This window comes from Diadema antillarum, unplaced genomic scaffold, assembly GCF_040938485.1.
Source record: "Diadema antillarum isolate AM-2024a unplaced genomic scaffold, OU_Dant_1.0 scf00000109, whole genome shotgun sequence".
In the NCBI taxonomy this organism is placed as follows: Eukaryota; Metazoa; Echinodermata; class Echinoidea; order Diadematoida; family Diadematidae; genus Diadema; species Diadema antillarum.
In genome coordinates, this window is record NW_027270998.1 from 1597345 (window position 1) to 1616910 (window position 19566).

At 40.2% G+C, this 19566-nt stretch overlaps 1 protein-coding gene across 1 annotated transcript in view; it reads right to left on the minus strand.

The window, feature by feature from the left end:
• Nucleotides 1-350: 350 nt before the first annotated feature.
• Nucleotides 351-19566, minus strand: part of LOC139719364 (uncharacterized) — a 79326-nt gene continuing 60110 nt past the window's right edge. The window contains exon 13 of the mRNA XM_071630779.1: nt 351-753. Coding sequence (XP_071486880.1) covers nt 477-753 — 277 coding nt within the window. The 3' untranslated portion in view covers nt 351-476. The remainder of the gene's footprint in view (nt 754-19566) is intronic.

Here is a 19566-nt window from a genome sequence, read left to right on the forward strand (position 1 = left end):
TCATGGGCAGAGGCTCATATAATGAATTTCTCTTTTCATCAAACCTAAAGTCGTGTGTTGTGTGTCCCTTTTGCCAACCTTCAAATTAGATTCCTTGCATGAGCTGGTATACTGTAGAGGTAGGTAAATTCAGACCTTTTCTCAGAATCGTACAACTGGAAAACATCTTTATGTTGGCGGGCGAAATAATACCATAGCTTTCCAGCAAATTAATTTGGACCCCCGATCTGTTATCTTTCGTACAAAGGGGGAGAATATTCTCGAGTTACAGTGGAGTTTATAGTTTTCATTTCCTTTTTAAAAACTCTTGAGGTGTATTACCATAAGATTTCATACACGATGTTAGGAGACACTATTCTTCAACTATGCCAAATTTTGTGACGGTTGCAAAAGGGAAATACAACCTTTAAAGTCAGCAGTAAGAGCAATTATGCTTGCAACCTCTCATTCCAGTTACTCCTGAATGCTGCAGGGCCCTACTTGCGCAGCACCGACATACCCCCCTTGATGAAGTTCCGCAGCCGCTGCGTCTTCGACGGGGATCCGTTCTCCTCCGGCGGTGCCGTGGTGATGGTGGCCGGTCGCTGGGGACGCACGGAGGCGGCAGTGGAGGCACTTCCCCTGTGGGACTGGGTTGGTAGCAGCATCAGCCCTGTCGACGCCACAGCGGCGGCAGCATCAAGGCGACACACCCAGTACATCATGCGACGGGCATCATGGGCCTCAAACAGGTACTGACAACCACTGGGAAGTCTGGATGTGGGTGCATAGGTTGACAAGGCAGAAAAAGAGAGAACACAGAAATAGAGTTAATGAGATGGAGAAAGAATAAGAGTGATACTGGCGAATTCCACTCTAATGAAGTCATTGGGATGAGCAATTTTCTTTTGTTAAATCGAATTTCGTTATAACCAAAGGGAATTTTGCACCATGGACTTTGATGATAAGAATTTCGGGACCTGGATTTTTACTTTGTTGTAACGAAATAAAACCCATGGAATATACCATTCAAAGCAAGATGCTACATTTTACTTTCTTTACAATGCCTTATCAGGTAAGTCATTGAATGAATCCATGTTAAGTGTACTTGTACCCCTAAAAAGAAACAACAAAAACAGTTATTGCAACCAATTGACAAGTTGCCCTACATCGACACACATAAGCACTGATTATTCAGTGTTTTAGTAGTAGCCATGATAAAGAAATATATATATCATGGGCAAAAAAAAAAAAAACTTTAATATTAAAGGAAAAAAGAAATACATGTAGTCGCTCACAGGGAATAGATATGATGTTTCGTATTTAACAACTGGAAATGTCGCTATGGCAACTGGTATGCCTCCGCCTTTATGCATGGTTCTCCAAATACATGTAGGTCTTTAGTACAATGTCTTGACAGTGTGTGATGACAGTTTCACATATCAAAATGACAGGTTCGTTACAAATTTGTTGAATGTTCGCTTTCCTTGAACTAGGTTTGCTACCATTGTCTAAGAGTGCAGGTACATGTATTTGGGGATTTGAGGATTTTTTACTTGACTTTCTATAAGTTAACTATGCATTGAGTAATTTTCAAGGTATGGAAAAACGTATAATTTCAGTGTTAAATAATGAAATTTTTGCATTTTAGCCTGGCCTTTGACTTTTGACCTATGACCCTAAAATTCCCAAGAGAATCACTGTCAAGTAGAACATGCATAAATATGTACTAAGTTTCATCATGATACCTTGAGTCACTTTTGAGATATGGAGGAAGAAGTAAAATTTAGCACTTTCACTTCAGCTGTGACCCTTTGACCTTTGACCTTTGGGCAAGAAACTTCCCAGGGAATTTTGATTGGGTAATATATGTATGTATTAAGTTTCAAGAGAAATCCTACAGGCATTGCATAAATATGAGGGAAAATAGTGAATTTTTGAGGAGTTGACCTTGACCTTTGACCCCTGACCCCCAAATTCCCTAGATAATCACTGCCAGTCAGTACATGCATATGTACCAAGTTTCATGAAGATAACTTGAACCATTTGCGAGATATGGAGAATAAAAGAGAAATTTATACATTTTTACTTGACCCTCGACCTTCGACCTCATGACCCAAAACTCTCTCTGGAGAAAATGTATTTGGTAGTACATGTATACACTAAGCTTCAAGAAAATACCTTCAGGCATTGCGGAGATATGGGAGAAGTAGTGCAATTTTGAGCATTTGACCTTGACCTTTTGACCTTTGACCTTGAGCATGGGCACCCAAAAGCTAATAGGCACAACTTCGCCCACCCGTATATATACATACCAAGTTTCACGAGGATACATCGAACAGTTTTTTAGTTACGCTGTCCACAAAAGTGATTACACACGGAAGGACGGACGGACGGAGGACGGACAACCCGAAAACGTAATGCCTCCAGCAACACTTCATGGCGGAGGAATAAAAATGGTTATACGTATGTCATTATGGCAAGGCATGTGTTGCAGCTCCTTGTTTTACTGCTAAAGTTGATAACTACCAATTAGCTATAAGGACATAATGTGGCCTCAAGTAATTATGGATTCACTTTCATATAGATACAAAGCATCATATCTAATATGTAAGGCCATAACATTCGCAAAGGAGATAACTTTCTTCACCCCATTTCCTTTTTCCGCAAAGCTTGTTCTCAAAACCGGTTGTGCTGGCCATTTTCCAACGACTTGCTCATACAGACTATACATGTGCCCGATAACATCGAACGAAGGCTTTGTGCAGTCGGAAGTACAGAGTTTGGCACGTATGCCTTCTTCTTGCCAAAGAATTGTTTGAAGAATGAGACATGGAAAGATCTCAGATAGAACTCAGCTCTTTAATCCGATCCATAAGAGAGACATTCAGTCTCCTTTTTTTTTTCCCTGCAAGCTTTAGAATACAGTCACCTGCTGTCACTGCTCAATTCAGTTTACTGTATCAAGAGGGATCTGACAATGGTATTTTCTCGGTTTCAACCTTGCATCTATTCATACGCATCTCCGAAGAAAGGTTGGTTGGGATGTTTGGCTGAACGTCACTTTTTCTTCTCACTCTCTTTAACTCTCCTCTTCACAAACATGGGCCAAGTTTTGACTCCGTGCCAAACTGCTAACGCAACAATAGGCGAAACCAATCCTTGCATCCTTGCCAACGGATGGGGAGTGCAAATTGCAGGTAGACAAAAAAGCCTCGCCGTGTAGTTTTGTGCACTCGAGTGGAATGACTTGGAAAACTGCATTTCAGTTGACATGTTTAGGAGATGTTAAAGGCACCTTGAAAGCAGAAATGGGAGGAGGCTGATCACATTGGCAAAGTAAATATCACACTTCTGTCAAGCTAATTCATTCTTTCCATTGTTAAAGTTTGGCTTAAATTAAAATGAGTGTGTCTGTTACAGAAGGAGAATATGAAAAAGGTACATTCATCATACGTATAACATCTGTGCCACTCCCACATTTCCAAAATTTGCTTTTTTAAAGTGCACTCATTAGAGCATGTTTTTATCTTTCTATCAGGAATTCGCAAAGAAGAATGCATGTCTGTATGTTGCCATTATCGGTTTATACTGAAACAGGCATAATGGTTTTTGTGTGGGAGTTCCATTCACTGACTTTACATGCGACCTCAACATGAGCAACTTCATCAGCAGATTTCAGAGGTCTTATGGTTTTAAAGGGAAAACTCATCACTTGTGGGTTCATCTCTGCCTTGCATGTTGTAGCCAAAAAAAAAAAAAAAAAAAAAAAAATATATATATATATATATGATTTGCATTATTCTTAATTCTAATCAATCTGGCAATTTTGCTGTCAAAATCATGATAATGACTCATTTGATAATCAAGAGGAATGCCACTTATTTCTCAAGTCATAACTCAGTGAGGCAGTGTGGCCTAATGACATTAGTTCAAAAAGTGTGAGTCTTCTGATGATATTTGAAATCATTGGGATGAAAAATTAAAGATGCAACAACAAAAAACAAAATCCCACAAAAAAAAAAAACCCAAACAAATCAGCCTTCAGGGACAAATGAAATGTTAAGAATATTGGACTTATCCTCTCTGACATTGCCACTAATATGTGACTAGTCAATACTTCTATGCCTGAATTCTCCTTTCAAAATAGCTTTCAACATTCCAGAAAAAGGTTACACTCCTATTTGTAACTCATATGCAGGAAATGCACATTTTCATGACCTGTATGAAGGAAAAAAAGAAATGATTCAACAAAATGTGGTAAGCATCTGTCAAGGTAACAGCGGTATATTTTCTCTGAGGATGTTTGAAAATATGTTTGAAGTCCTAAGAACAAATATCTTTGCAAGCACTAAACATAGGATAAATGTTTCGTATAGCCTGTTGTTGCTTTCCTCATTAAATCTTTGATCTTTGTTCTTTTCCTTCTAAAACCAACTTTTGGGCCAGAGGAACACTCGGAGCAAGCAGGTAGTGTAGGAAGAAGGCAAGGGAGCCTTAAAACCATGGACAATGAGCCTATATTTGCATCACACTTGCATGTAGTCAATATTTATTCCACGGTGAGAGACAGCTGCGATTTAGTGGCTGCTGCAAAATGCTACAAGACTCCCTCCCCATCCCATCCCATCCCATCCCCCATCCGGTCCTCCCTCATGTCTTCACCCTCTTCACTGACCTCCTTTTCCTCAACGTCACTTTCCACTGAAGCAAAGATTAGATAAAACACCATCTAAACCAACATCAACATTTCTTCAACAGTGAGCGAAGGCTACTATTCAGTGGTTAATGCTAATAATGCTGCAGCAGAAGGCCTCTCTCTGTTTATTTTCTGCTTCTTCCTCTTTCTCATTTTTTTTTCCCTCTCACTGCTCTTTCGATCTCCTATTCTTTTGATTTAATTACACTTTGGGGTTGAATTCTTAATATCTTGTCTCGCTTTGATTGATTTGTCGATGGTTTCACCTGAATGAGTTGGCAATTCAGATTCATATCTGTATTTCTGTTATACAGCTTGGGGTTGAATCTTGTCTCATTGTTTGTTTGTTGTTTTTTTTTTTGTTTAAAGCATTTTAATTGAATGAGTTAGTGATTCAGACACATGACTGTCAAATTTAGAATCTATCAGGTGCTGCTATTGGTTCCCTAGTGGGAGCCACATTAAAGCATTAACTCTTTATGTGCCACGTTCGCACGCTTGACTCAGTCGAGGGCATGCCAAGTTCGCATATTCTGTTCAAACGCACAAACCCGCCAGAACCGATCAATAAATCGCCAAATGCCATGGTACAATGAACACGTTTCTCGCAATTCCCTTCCTGTCATATGTAGCAATGCATTCTATGTGGTGATTGCCTATCAAGCAGTGTTGCCTACTAGATTTGCGAGTAAATTCTAAGTTTCTGTCACTGTTTTGCGTGCAAAAGTCATGCCTCTTCAATAATGTAGCTAGAGGTCATTTGAACGAAAATGATTTGTCTACAATTTACATCAAAGCAGAGCTTGGCATTTTTTCTACAACTTTGCTCATTACATGTCCAGGGTAACAAAAATCTACAAAAGTAACACAGATTCAAAAGACAATGTTTTCCCATGGCATGACTACGTTGCTGTCTCAGAATAATGTGGCATGCAGGGGGTTTACACCATGGCAAAAAAAAAGGTCAAAAAGAAGAGTCATTGCGGCACAAGTGCTCTCTTTCATTACACTGGCTCTGCTATATTCGCAAGACTCTTGGGAATGGCTGGTAGAAGCTGGATGTAAGAGAAGATGTTTTCTGAGAGAGATTAATTTTTTGTTCTCTCACTCAGCGTCGCCAAAACACCCAAGTGTTCGCTAGTAACACGCGGCGGGTCATGCAGAATATAGTGCACATGGCAGATGACAACATTCCTACCACTGTTTCATCTATACACATGCACATTTATGGCGATGCAAAAACATGCACATGAACTCCCAAGAGAGATTAATTACAGTGAGATTGAATTTACAGGAATAAGACCAACTTCATCCGCTAAAAAAAAAACCCGGGCAACCCATGAGCAGATGTGCTCTCTCATGTGTCAGTAAAGAAATCGCAAGGAGATCATTGTATGAGTCAGTGAGCGTGGTGTCTTTTCCCAGGGACCACAACATTCACTGCCTCAGGGTGAAATCTAAGGGCTGCGTAGTAAATCTATCTTTCTAGCTACTCGTTTGTTTGTGATACTACAGATAATACCCAGGTAGGAAAGAAGTATCAAGTGACAATTCAATTTCAGCTGCTATTACTGTCTCTCTTTTTTTCCACTCTCTCTCCTTTTTTCTCAAATCAGATCATAATCGTTCTTATTTCTGGTTTTTGGAAGACATGAAACTACCCTGTCTATTTACAGCACAGTCTCCACTAGCTTGTAGAATATTCATATTCCCACCCCCCCCCCCCCCCCCCCCCCCCCCCCCCGGCAAACATCCATTCACTTTTAAAACCACAAGTTGTTGTTTTCTGTGTATTGTGATTCAACTATCCTTTTCTTTCGAAAGGGGATACCGATAAATGGTAGGTTCATTGGCCAATTCAATGACTTTCGTGTGACATTCTTGCAATGAGACACGGTCTCGGCACATACGTTCTGCAGGACACGGTTATTCGCTTTCTTGGAAAGGAGCTTGCTGTGGAAAGGAACACTGATGTTTGCATTCAATTTCCCTCTTTGGCAGAAACTAATATATCGTCGCAGGGGTGACAAGACCTTGTATCTGCAATTTTTGTGAAAATGACTTTTTTGGATTAATGGTCAAATAATGGGTTAAGTGTTGTCCTGTCCAAATCCCAACTGTCTAACTCCAAAAATGAAGCCACCACGGCATATCAAAGGAAAGGCTATCCCGTTCACCACAGTGCTTTGGCCGCCTTGTTTTTGGCTCTCCTGAACATTTGACATTTTGTAGATACGAGGTCTTGTCGCCCAAGCGACGATATATATATATACGACTCGCATATTTCCAGAAGTATGTGATATGCCTTGTATTTATTCCCACGCTAAACCAGTATAGATAGATATTCCAAATGAAATATTTGGTCTATCTGGTATATTTGCAGGTTCCTGACACAAGTTTTGGGCTATTAACTTAGATAAATAATGACTTCAGCTACCCAGAAAAGCAACAATATGCAGGTACAAGACTTGATAGCTGTCATATTAACCAAGAAACATAATGAGAATGTTTTCTTGTACAGATCTGCCCTAACTGGTACCAACCAGTTCCAGCCACACTTGTGGCAACAAGTGGATTTTAGATATACCTCTAGTCACTTTCTGGGTATGTTCTTCATACTGACACCCCCCCCCCCCCCCCCCACTCCCAACCTGAAATACATCTATCAACTTCTAATTATCCTAGGTCATATATATTACCATACCAGTAGAAGTAAGCAACATACTTGTGCCATCTTTGTCATTTCTTTTGTTCTTTTGTAATGTCGTTAAAAGGAACATGCTAGTGTTCGACCGACAATGCGCTCTTTTTACAACATAAACAATCTCTGAAAGCACCAACCCCCTCATGTTCCAATAATGATTACTCCTCACAATGATCTTTGTAATGTATTGCACTTCCTGCATATATGCCAGGGGAACCAGGGGGTGTACACTGGATCCCCGGCGTACTATACCAGTTACAGGTTGTATTATCGATTATCACATGGGTTATGCTACATTTATGCCATGTTCCCGGCGGCCACGGCAGCCCGTTTGCCCGAAACTCAGATCGCCTGGATAGGAGATCCACTGTCCCTTTTTGCCCCCACCATAATCTTAGTCTTATTCATTCCAGTCCTCACTCCAGTGAACATTTTAACTGTCAGGCACCGCTGTCATGGCATCTAGTCAGGCTAGAGTACTAGTACACATTTCTTGTTACGTCCAGCTACAGGGCACATGAGAGTTTTGTTACGCCTATTACAAGCTGTCAGGTTTTGCTTCATTCACCCCGTTTTGTTACAGCCTTCTAAGTTTCTCATTAGCACCGTGACTGGTGTGGCAAATTTTTGGACAGTGTAAAAATCTGACAAGGCATCCATGGCAATCACGGCATGTCACGTTTGCTCATCTCGCCCCGCTGTGTTAATGTCTCATGTCCATTCCATTTTGTCCACAGTGGCCTGAAATGGGACTGCCACAGAGACTCCAACTCTCCCGTTCTCGACAGGAGATCTCCCGCCGAAAGCCCATTTTTGCAAAATCTCCCGTTCTCCCGCTTGAGATTTGATTTCTCCCGCCCTGGCTCTGTGTCTCCCGGTGGAAAGGATTTCTTACTTATTGCTATCGTGTGTTGAAGAAATAAGCCTAAGAAAGCACCAGAGAACATCTAGAATCCTAGGAACTTCGCGCTTCGCACACATCAACTTGGAGTCTCCCGTTTGCTAGGGGTTTCGGACGGGAGAATCTCCAGATCAGAAGGTGATTGGGGTTGGAGTCTCTGCTGCCGTGGCCAGCGGGAACATGGTATAACCATAACATCACAACCAATTATGTAATGCTGCTGCTGCCAACGACATAACCACTGATGATGATGCTTGTAAATGTGGTGACAGGACTGCAAAAGATAGTATGAATGGTGTTCTGATCATTTTGATGATGATGAGTGGGAAGGGTTGGCGTACTGTTCATTATTCTTGAACAAGCTACTGCTACACAAAGCCGTTTTTCATTTGTTTATATACCTTGTCATTATTTTCCTTGTTTGTCTGTCAGCCTTTTTTGAGTTCCACATCTATCTGCCCTTTTTCGGCTATCTGCCAGGTCTATCCTCTGTTTCATGCCATCTGCAATAGTGTAACGTCCTTTTGCTTCCCTGCCTCCGAGGAATAGCCCCACAAGTGTGGCAACCCACATTGTTCTCTGCAAATGTTAGCATTGTGCATTTGCTATACATATCTCATGGTAAAATATTTTTTTTAAAAAGAGGGAAAAAAAACAGCACTGAGGCTACCAAGCATGACCCAGATTGCCATGAACTTGGTAATGGCACACATGCGGGTTTCTGTCATGTGTGAAGCTAAAGAGGTTCATTCGCAGCTGTTCAAATGCTACGAGTTGCACTTTCCTTTATCAGACAGTAAAAACACAATGCTGTTTTTGCTAACCATTCAATCCAAAAATTGCTTCGTCCAAATAGGACAATGGTACTTTTTACCAACATGTTTCTTCCCCCCCCCCCCCCCGATACTTTGCATACTTGAAGAGGTGAGAGTCTATACATTCTGAAGCCATTTGGCATTCCTCGTACTATGAAATTTGATTGGGCTCTCCATGATGTAAAAGGTAGTTTACACTGGAGAGGCCCATCCGTTTTTTTTTTTTTTTTTTTTGATGGGGGGGGGGGGGGGGGGGGGGGGGGGGACAACTGCTACATGCATCTTCAATTTCTTGCCATTACAGCGATCATAAGTAATCAATCAATCTAGAAAAACATAGAATATATATATATAAATATATATATATATATATATATACATATATATATAAGAGAAATTTCAGACATACCTGCAAGCGACACACAGTTAATGGAAAGCTTTCATGACATACTGACACAGTATACTCGCAATAACTTGGCTTGTGCCAATATCCTTGCAGATCTTTGTCACATTAATTCCACTGGGCCCCACGAAATGTACACCACATTTATTGACATAGTAGAAAGCGAGCCAGCATTTACAAAATGATACTGTCTCAGGACATTGATTCAATCTAAACGCACGCATATGAAAAATGTTTTCTGAAATCACGCGGTGTGTGTTTCAACGTTCGAAATAAACCAAGAATCGACTAAAAGCACCCAACCTCAAATAGAAATTGGCAAATTACAATTTATGCCACCCAAATGAAAATAAAATGAAATGTCAAGACAATTTCCGGAGTGAGATTGCCAATCTGTATGCAGATTAATGGATAAATGAAAAACAAACAAACACACAAACAAACAAACAAACACAGCAACAAATGCAATGGGGCAGACACATCAAGACAGGTGGACAACCCTTGTGCAGTTAACAACATGGGTTTGACAAAAGGGAAAACAAATTATTTATGCAGGTACAGAGTGCACAAATCAGGGAGAATGGCAAAATGCAGAAATGTAAATGTCACTACAATGTAACCTTTGTAGTAGTACTAAAATTTAAGGAAGGTGAAATCTATTCTCACTTCCACAGTTGGTATAGATGTTGCCTGTTCATTTCATCATCATCATTTTCGTGTTTCACTTAGTAAGATACTGTATGAGCTGAAATTTTCACGTACAGATATTTTTGCGTATTGCTACTTGGAGGACATTTTCGCGTGTTGTTAATTTCGCGGTGGCGAGGGTCTAACGGAACTTAGTTATTAGGCGTTGTTATTTTCATGTGTTGTTATTTTTGCGGTTCAAAGGCGATTCGCGAAATTCGTGAAAATAAAACCACTGCGAAAATTTCAGCTCGTACAGTAGTAAGTTCATTCTCATCAGATTGTTACCACTAAATGAGTTGTTGACTGATGCTCACTGGCAAAAGACATTTTCATGTTCTGGATACTGCCGTAGACAGTTTACCAAATTACTGAATTAAGAATATGTGACCGTGCATCAGAAAACCAACAGAAAAGTTGCACCCCTTTATTTACTGTGAGGACCAAAAAAGGGTTAAATGGGTCAACTGCATCAATTTTTAGTTTTCCATATTTTCTGAAAGAGCTATTCTTCTTCTACATTATTCATAAGTCTGGGATTATAAAATGAACGGGAAAGTGGGTTTTCAGCAGTTTTTCTACAATCCACTTTGGTAGAGTAGTGTGATCTGACATGCCTTTTTAGAGACCTCGGCTTTTCATTTCTTTAAAAAAAAAAATCCTTTGCACACTCTGCACTTTCAACTCTAATAACTTTTGAAAGGATAATGCTACTGCCTTTAAAGTTGGCATTAATCACAGACAGAATGTGTTGATAGAGCATGCTCAATTTCAGCTTAATCTGGTAATCCCTTCATAGTTCTTGCTACGCTGGTTTACATCCTGTTTTTTGTCCCATTCATCGCACAGCTAGCACGGCTTGGTAAAGATTAGGTGCTTGAATAGACCCTGTACTTCAGAGCTTCTGTTTTCAGTTCACAATTTTCCAGAGTATGTGCTTTCCTTTCCATGATTTAGATAAGTTAGGAGAGTCCATTTGGATTGAGTCATACATCACTTTAAAGCTAAGAGTCTGCTCTTTCAAAATCTGCCCTTAACTAAAATTCCATTCTGTTGGTTTTGTGGTGCAGAGTCACATATGTTCAGTTCATACGCACAAAAAAAAAATGAACAGTTTAACGATCAGTAATTTCAATGTGGAATATATCTACAAAAAGTGAAGTTGGCTGAATTAAACCTATGCATCCCAAGAACCCCCCCCCCCCCCCCCAAAAAAAAAGGAGATTAATAATGAGAGCAAGTTTTCAAAGGACCATTGACACAAGTAGAGTGGGTGCCAGTGCTCACATAGCTTACCTGAGCCTTTGGCATACATAGGATACTGTAAAGCAAGATATTTTTGTAGCATGAATTTTTTGCAGATTGCCACTAGCATTAAATGCATACAGTTTAGACAAGAACTTTTGCATGCATCTTAATTTTTCGAATCTTGGCTCTCACAAAATTCGCAAAATTAAAATGCATGTGAAGATTTCTCTTTTTTTATACAGTAATGCATGTAGTGCAAATATCAGTTCAGTCAAATTCCTTAAATAAAGGAAATGTAACTCTATATTCAAGTTGACTGTTTGTTTGTTTTGGGTTTTTTTTTTCATAGCAAGGACAGGAAAGAAACTGAAGGTTTAGACAAGAATAAAGAAGCCATGGAATTTCAAAGTTCAACATACTTTTGTGAAAGTTCACAACTACATCCAAATCAGACAAGGTGGTGTCATAATAAACTCAAAATGATCTCATTAAGTCTGTGCATAAAATATCAAATTACCTGACTCGACAATAATTAAAGCAACCATAAAACCCTTCCCGTTTCAAAAGTCATTACTGTCACATAATGACAAACCAATATCAATTTGACTTAAAGAACATTATTTCCAAAAAGGAAACTCAGTGAACTTTGTGTCCAAATAAATGAGAGATTTTGGGGGCTATGACATTGTCACATCTACTGTATTACCCCCCCCCCCCCAAAAAAAAAAGGACCCTCTGCAACGATAAACTTAAAAATAGTGAATCAATCCAAATGTAATGTCAGGACATGAAACTAGAGCTTATTACCCACATCTCACAGAAAACCCCATCCGATTTGCTTCAGAGGTAAAAGAAAATTGAGGATCTTTGTAGAGCATGTCAGGAACCCCTTCCCTCCAAGTTCTGTCCATTGTGTTTACACATGAATAATATGCAGAACAAGAGCATCAAAGTACTAAACTTGGAAGAAATAGACCCATGACATGCTTCATAATGATTCACATTTTTCTGTGACCACTTAACCAAACTGAATGGGGTTTTCTGCAAAATAAAGGTAAGATGTTACATTTTTAGACCCTGAAATAGCATTAAAACAGTTTAATCATATTAAAAGTTATCAATGAGGAAATCAGATTGTATTTTTTGGGGGGATATACTGTACATGGATGAAACTGTGACCAATATAACTATTCCAGGAAGATGAGCAATAAACCTTACATTTCTATAAGTGATATGTCTCACACTTTTATATTTCATGTGCAATCATTATGGCTGCTTAATGATGCTCTTCTAATCATCATCTAGTCATCCTGATCATGGCATGGCTATATATCCAAGCTATTTCCTGCCACTCAAAATTGAAGCACCCCATGCGACTTAAAGGTGCATGGTCCCAGTGTTTTAGTCAAACACGTACGCGGGCGCGCGGCGCAAGTTTCCTATAGAGACCTACACTATCGACTCTTCTCTCGCGCTTACGCTGTGGCCAACTTCCCTGAGTCCGAAGAAGTCCGATTCACTGTAGTCAGTGGTCCGATCACAGTTCGGCTCATGATTTGGCTGAGGGGGATGACAGCTTCAGCAAACTTCTTTTGTGATGTCATAATAAGGAGCACATATGCACGCACCCTGGCATTACTACAGACTGCGCGATGCACAGAGAAGACAACGAAGGCAACGTTACTTAGCAACACCTACGCACTTTACTCTTGATGACAGCTCAACTTCGGTAATCTTTGTATCAATGCTAACGGTGATCGGCAGTATCATCAACAGCGCCCTCTACACTACCGGGACTATGCACCTTTAAGTTGAAATCAAGGGAATGGAGAAAATCCTTTGGTTTATGTGAATTTTGACTTAAACAATTGAATAGACAATTGTTTGTATCCATCAGGGACTAAATTTTTCGACTTAGCCACGCTTTTGACAAGTGTGAGCTCGACTTGGGTAATATGGAGTGTATAGATACACACATATATGATGTCCAATGAAGACTTATTTCTACAATGGGGGTTTCAAGCCTTCCTCTCATGGAGAACAACAGAGCAGCACCCTCATAATCGGTTCCCAAATTACACAGTGGAAAATGAAGAAAACGTGTTTAAAAAAAGACAGCAGAATAATGAGTTCATGGCAATGAGCTTTGCAAACAAATGGCAGCATAGATGGGCCTCTCTTGTCAAGTGCATGGATCATTTAATGCTAAAATCATTTCATCTATTCATCCATGACAGACAGAGAATGGGACAGGTATCTTTTTAGGTCTATAAAAGGTGGAGGGGGGGGGGTGGTAGGTTGCCAGCACAATGATTGTGTGTTTGCCCAGACTAAAGATAGAATCTCTCCATAATCTCTCTTGCACGATAGGTCTACTTTATCGTGTTTTTAAAAAAATGATACAAAAAAAACCTGATTTATCAAAAAAATGTATGAATTTTCCATGTCTTTTTTTTAAATCATGTGACAGAGTGTTGAATTCCCATAAGCTTCAAGCAGTGTCAGACAATGCTTCTTTGAAGCAGCACTGCAATCAGTGATGTTTTATCTCACAAAGAATTCAAGTATTCACAAGCAACATATTTTGCAAATTACATGAGGCTAGTCATCTAGAGCAGTCTTATATTTTAGTTTGTATGATTTTGGTTGCGTATTCGAAACATTTTGGTTTAGATGATTTTGGTTGCGTATTCGAAAAGTAAACAGTTCAACCTCTAAAAAAATGATTTAGAAGGTGACATTGTTTTCATTTCCTTTGTAGTATGTAAGTATGTACGTCTACGCTCCTTACATATTAGTGTATCAAGAATTGGATCTTTTGTTGACAGGCAATGAAGTTTGTGACACTGCTGTGGCATGGACTTTTTTTTTGGGGGGGGGGGGGGACGACGGGAGGAGGAGAAGACTGATTTTTATGTCTGCACACTTGACTACTCCAGACACATTTGGAAATGCATTCAGGAGACTTGTTTCGTAAAAGTGATTCTAAACAATTTCTTCTATATCAAAGTGCACAAACCCTCAAAGTGACTTTCTACTGAGAGTCACCTTCGGTCAGCCACATTGCTTGACTGCTTGATGTTGCCACATTCTATGGTAACTATAGCTGGTTCACATGTGAACTTCTAGGGCTTTATAAGGGGTGCAAATTACGGTGTCTGTAAGTGTCATAGCTACCTGCTGTGGGGGGAGGGGTGGTGTTCAGCTACATGCAAGTAGGTGCAATGTTTGAATGTTCCCCTTCATTGCCTGCGCATAACACTGACAGCGCTCTTCTTAATGAAGATGCATGGAAATTTATCTCCGCTGATAATACAAGGTGGTTACTAGATGTCCTTAAAAGAGTAATCCGAAGAAGCACATGGTAGGGTTTCAGACAACAGGACAAGGGCAACAAAGACCAGCAAGGCCAACAAAACATGGAAAATGCCTATTCAGCTCTGCCACTCTACTTCCTCCGCAAAGGAAATGTCCCCCACCTTTTCTTTGATACTTATGTCGGCCATGGTCCATTAATGCCACTTGTTTTTCTGGGCAAACAAAGTGGGGAGGAGGGAAGTCCCTGCCTCCATGGGTTATGGAGGCCATAAATGCTGGGTTAATGTTCCATCACTGGGCTGCACGGCCAGTGGGGTTTCTCCGGAAGAGACACGCTCCACTGCCGAGATAGGAAAGCCGTTCGGAAAAATGGGCGGCTCTGCCGTGACTCAATACCCCAAATTCAAAGCTAACTTCAGAGTTCAAACTCGTGTGTCACCCTGTTTCAACCTGTTCCCCAAACAATTTTGAAAACTAATTATTTCAGAATGATCTTCCACTTGGTATAATAGCTTTAACTTGGTAGAGACGATCCAGTCCAGTCTGTTTTTGAACCACGTAAGGGAGGCATATCATTATTCTAAAGCAGTGAGCTATTGCAGTCCCAACATGAATTTCAAGCAGAAGAAGAAGAAGAAGAAGAAGAAGAAGAAGAAGTTTTTGTCAACACAGGAGATGATTTTCCGGGTTAAGCTACAGCACACAGTGGTGCTGTCTTACTGTATGCAGTGCACGCATACATTGCACTTGCAAATTTGACACAGATATGCCACAATGGAATATAACTCGCATTCACCATTGATCCTAGCTAGGTAGGGGTTTAAATGGAAACAGTGAAGGCAGATTCTTACACAGACTTGTCGGTAATATATCATAACAGACTAGTGACCTATTTCACATAATGGTTCATGTACAGCCTATTTAAACACAAAGAGTTATCAGTTTCTGGCATCGTGATGCAAAAATTGATTGTATTTGCCACTGTTCACAAATGGTCAAAAAAAAAACAAGAAGCAGAAAAACCCACCTCATTCGGACACAAGCAAATCACTTTAAATCTCTGAACAATGACTGGAGCGTAAACCTGGGAACTGTGGTGTGCAGACCTAGGGTGGCAAGTTGCACCATGGGACGTAAAAACATGACTTGGTTTAAATTGCATATCGATTTTATTTGCCACTATTCATAAATGGCTGGGTGGGGGGTGGGGGGGGGGGGGAATGATTTAGATGCAAGCAAATCACTTTATATCTCTGAATAATGACTGGAACAGGACCCTGGGCATTGTAGTGTGCAGACCTAGTGTGGTGCCTTGCATCATTGGATTAAAAAGGTTTTCACGACTTTTTTTACATGTCTTTCACACACACTGTGTGAGGAAAATTAGTGCAAGGGTTTCAACAAAAACAACAAAAGAATCAAGATGAACTGACTTTTGCATCACAGTGTTGATTGCAAGAGCTATTTTTTTTTCCATCACCATGCAGCTTTTGTACATTGCAAATCTGAGGTTTGAAATCTGTTAATTTTTGGTATGTGTGAATGGAACCTACAGTGGCTTAAATGTTAGGCTAGAATGTGATATAACAAGGGTACAGGTAATATCACATATTCATCATTATCTACGAATTAAATCAATTCCTTTTAAAACTATGCTGGAATGATTTGATGAAAATGCAATGTACATACAACAGCTCAACGTCGCATACATTGATACCCACAAGCAGAACCCTAACCCTAATCCTAATCCTCACATCAAACTAAACCTAAATCCCTATCACAACCCTAACCCTAACCTTAAGTCCTTGGAGAAAATGAGACTGGAGCAATTGTCGCAGGAACTAATGTCATGTCACCGGATAAGCCATGCATATATATCCATATTTTACAGCTTGCTGTCTTCTCAGTAGTCACATTCACGCAGACAAAATAGTGGGAAAATGATCGAGGATCGAGATACAAATACACAAGTTCTCATGCCCAGACAGACAGAAATATTCCCCTCATTGCCAATCGCGATAATTTGTTGAACAAACTGCATATGCCCCAAATCTGCCAAAATGGTGACCCTAGCCATTGTGTTCATGCACTATTCAATGTTTTGAATGACAGGATGTAAAATCTCGAGATTTTTTGCTCCAGTGTTCACACACTTGCCATGGTATGACTTACTGGTAGTATTGTACTATTTCTCAAATCATTGCAATAATTCCGAAATAATCACAAGATTTCTTGGGATTTGGTTCCACACATCCACACAGGCAAAAGCCTCCAAGTTTGGCTCGCGATGCCAATCTCAAGATTTGTATCCCACTATTTTGCAACCGTGTAAATCCCACTATTGTCTAGAAAAGCATCTTATTTTGGTAATATCACATCACGTTGCCATGATTAGCTCATTTCTCTGATGTCTCCACTCCATTGGAATAACAGGAAGCATTAGGGATGCCTTGCGGTCGTAATGAGAGTTTATTGGGGGTTGTTGGGAAAAATGTGTCTCAAGATGAGCCGTATAAATGTGTTTGTCAGACATTGATGTGTCACGAGGTTTAGGAAAATGGTAATCCCCCCCCCCCCCCCCCCCCCATCATTCACAACAATTTTTGCATGTAACAGTTCCTGGTTTCATAGTTTAGCTTTCAGTCTATATTTTTCAATAGTTCAACTTTTACTGGAGACCTTGTGCATCAACTGATGATACAATGCACTCAAGAACTTAAACAAGACAGTTTTGTACCCTTTTCATAAACTCATCCTCCAATTATCTGCCTAAGAATTATGCAGACATTTCAATAAAAAATGCGTTCACAAACTCTGAAAATTATCCACACTTTTTTTTACGAGCGCCCGTCCTGAAAAAGGCGGAGAATCGTCATGGTGACTGCACACGTCCCTCCTGCGGGAAAGACAGGCGACCTTTTGACCGCTCCCCGGCAATTATCCGCATAACTTTGGATTTGCGTTCAGAAACTCCAAATCTGGCCCCGATGCTGCTATTATGCGGATAATAGAAGCGTCGAAAAAAAGCGGATAATTCTTGCCCCACTCCGATTTTACGACCAAATTATGCAGATATTATCCGCATAATTGAGTTTATGAAAGGGGTATTGGAAGACTGCAACATTCCAAAAGAGTTCTAGTAATTCAGTGATAAATGCAACCACCTTATGGGGCACAAATCAAAATGCTCGAATGTAACAAAACTACTCGTAAGTGAAACAAAGTAGTCCTCATGAAGGGTTGGTCCCACCTTTTATTAGGACTATTAGGACCTTTATATGTTTTTGGATATCCCAGTCATTTCAAAACCAATTTTCATCAAATAGACTTTGAAATCCTCTGAAGTTGTATGCTCTTTAATATTTCATATAAGTGGTTTCTAATTATCTTGCAAAAAGTTAAAAACTGAATCCCCTTCTCAACCAAAACGATATCATCCCTTTAAGCTCTCGTCATTTCTTTCCATGATTTGCCAGGTATAATCTCCAGATGTGATCTCACTGAAGCCGAGGGAGGGGCTCTACCCCTCTTGCAGGAAATAGCTCCGCAGCTTGGTGTCCTGGAAAGAAGCAGAATCTGGCACGTATGCCACCCACACGAAAGATGCGGTCGGCACTTGCCAACTGCCGGCACCACTGCTGCCGCAAGTGACTACCAGCACACACACAAGTGAAAAAAAAGAAGAAGAAGAAATAAAAGAAAAAACCCAGACAGGCACGAATGCTCTCGTAAAGCAGCAGCATGTAAACATAAAAGTGACACGTTAAGTGTCTGTCAACTCTGCACTACTTTATCAGAGCAGTCAAGACTCATCACTGGCAACAGGAGCAGGGAGAAAAGAAGTGAGAGAAAATACAGACTGACAGATATACACACACACACGCACACACACACACACACACACACACACACACACACACACACACACACACACACACACACAAAGAAAAGGCTTTGATCGAACTAGACATGCACACATAAGAAAAACAGTGATCACAATAGACATCATGTCTGGATCCTCAAGTAGCTCATTATCTCCAGCAAGATTTCTAAATGTGTATTGTAGGGCAACATCCATTTCGCAGAAGACATGAAAAGTGATTGGCGATTATAGGAGACAATACCAAGTCGAGCTTTAATGGTTGACGATCTATCATTCACCGTTCCACCGGGAGAGAAGTCTGGATATGGCACTCGGCGACAGTCTTTTTCATCAGCTCCACTGTTGCATCATAAATCGATGAAAATGACAGACATGACATCCTGTTGTGATATTTCATCATTGCTTTTTTTTTTTCTTTCTTTCTTTTAATTGTGGTTAGCACATCTTCAAATCTGCCCCTCCTGAGCTCCTGAGATTTCGCAGCCAGCCTTTTCCTCGTAAATTACATTCCGCATCAGCGGGGCGACGTGATAGAGTGCAGCACTCTTGATTTCATGTTGTGTTTGGTGCTGCATGAGGTCGCATAAGAACCACATGAGCATAGACTTAATTTTCTTTGGCATGAACGGTTTGTTAGCATCTCTAGAGGAGCTTGTTCCCTTTGTAATCGTAACACATAATGATTTGAGCTGGTGTCAAGGTTTCCATCAAATGTCCTAATTATGGAAACCAAGGGACTTGTTCCCTTCTTGCAGATTACTGTATAATCGGCATGTCCCCATTTGTTTGTCTGAAGTCCTAATTACAGAAACAAAATAGTGTCAAGCACCCTGACCATTAGAATTTTGAACCTCAAAGATTTCTATGATATTGGCAGACTTAAGCACACAATCTCTCTAAAGCATTGTATTGCAACTTATAGCACAGAA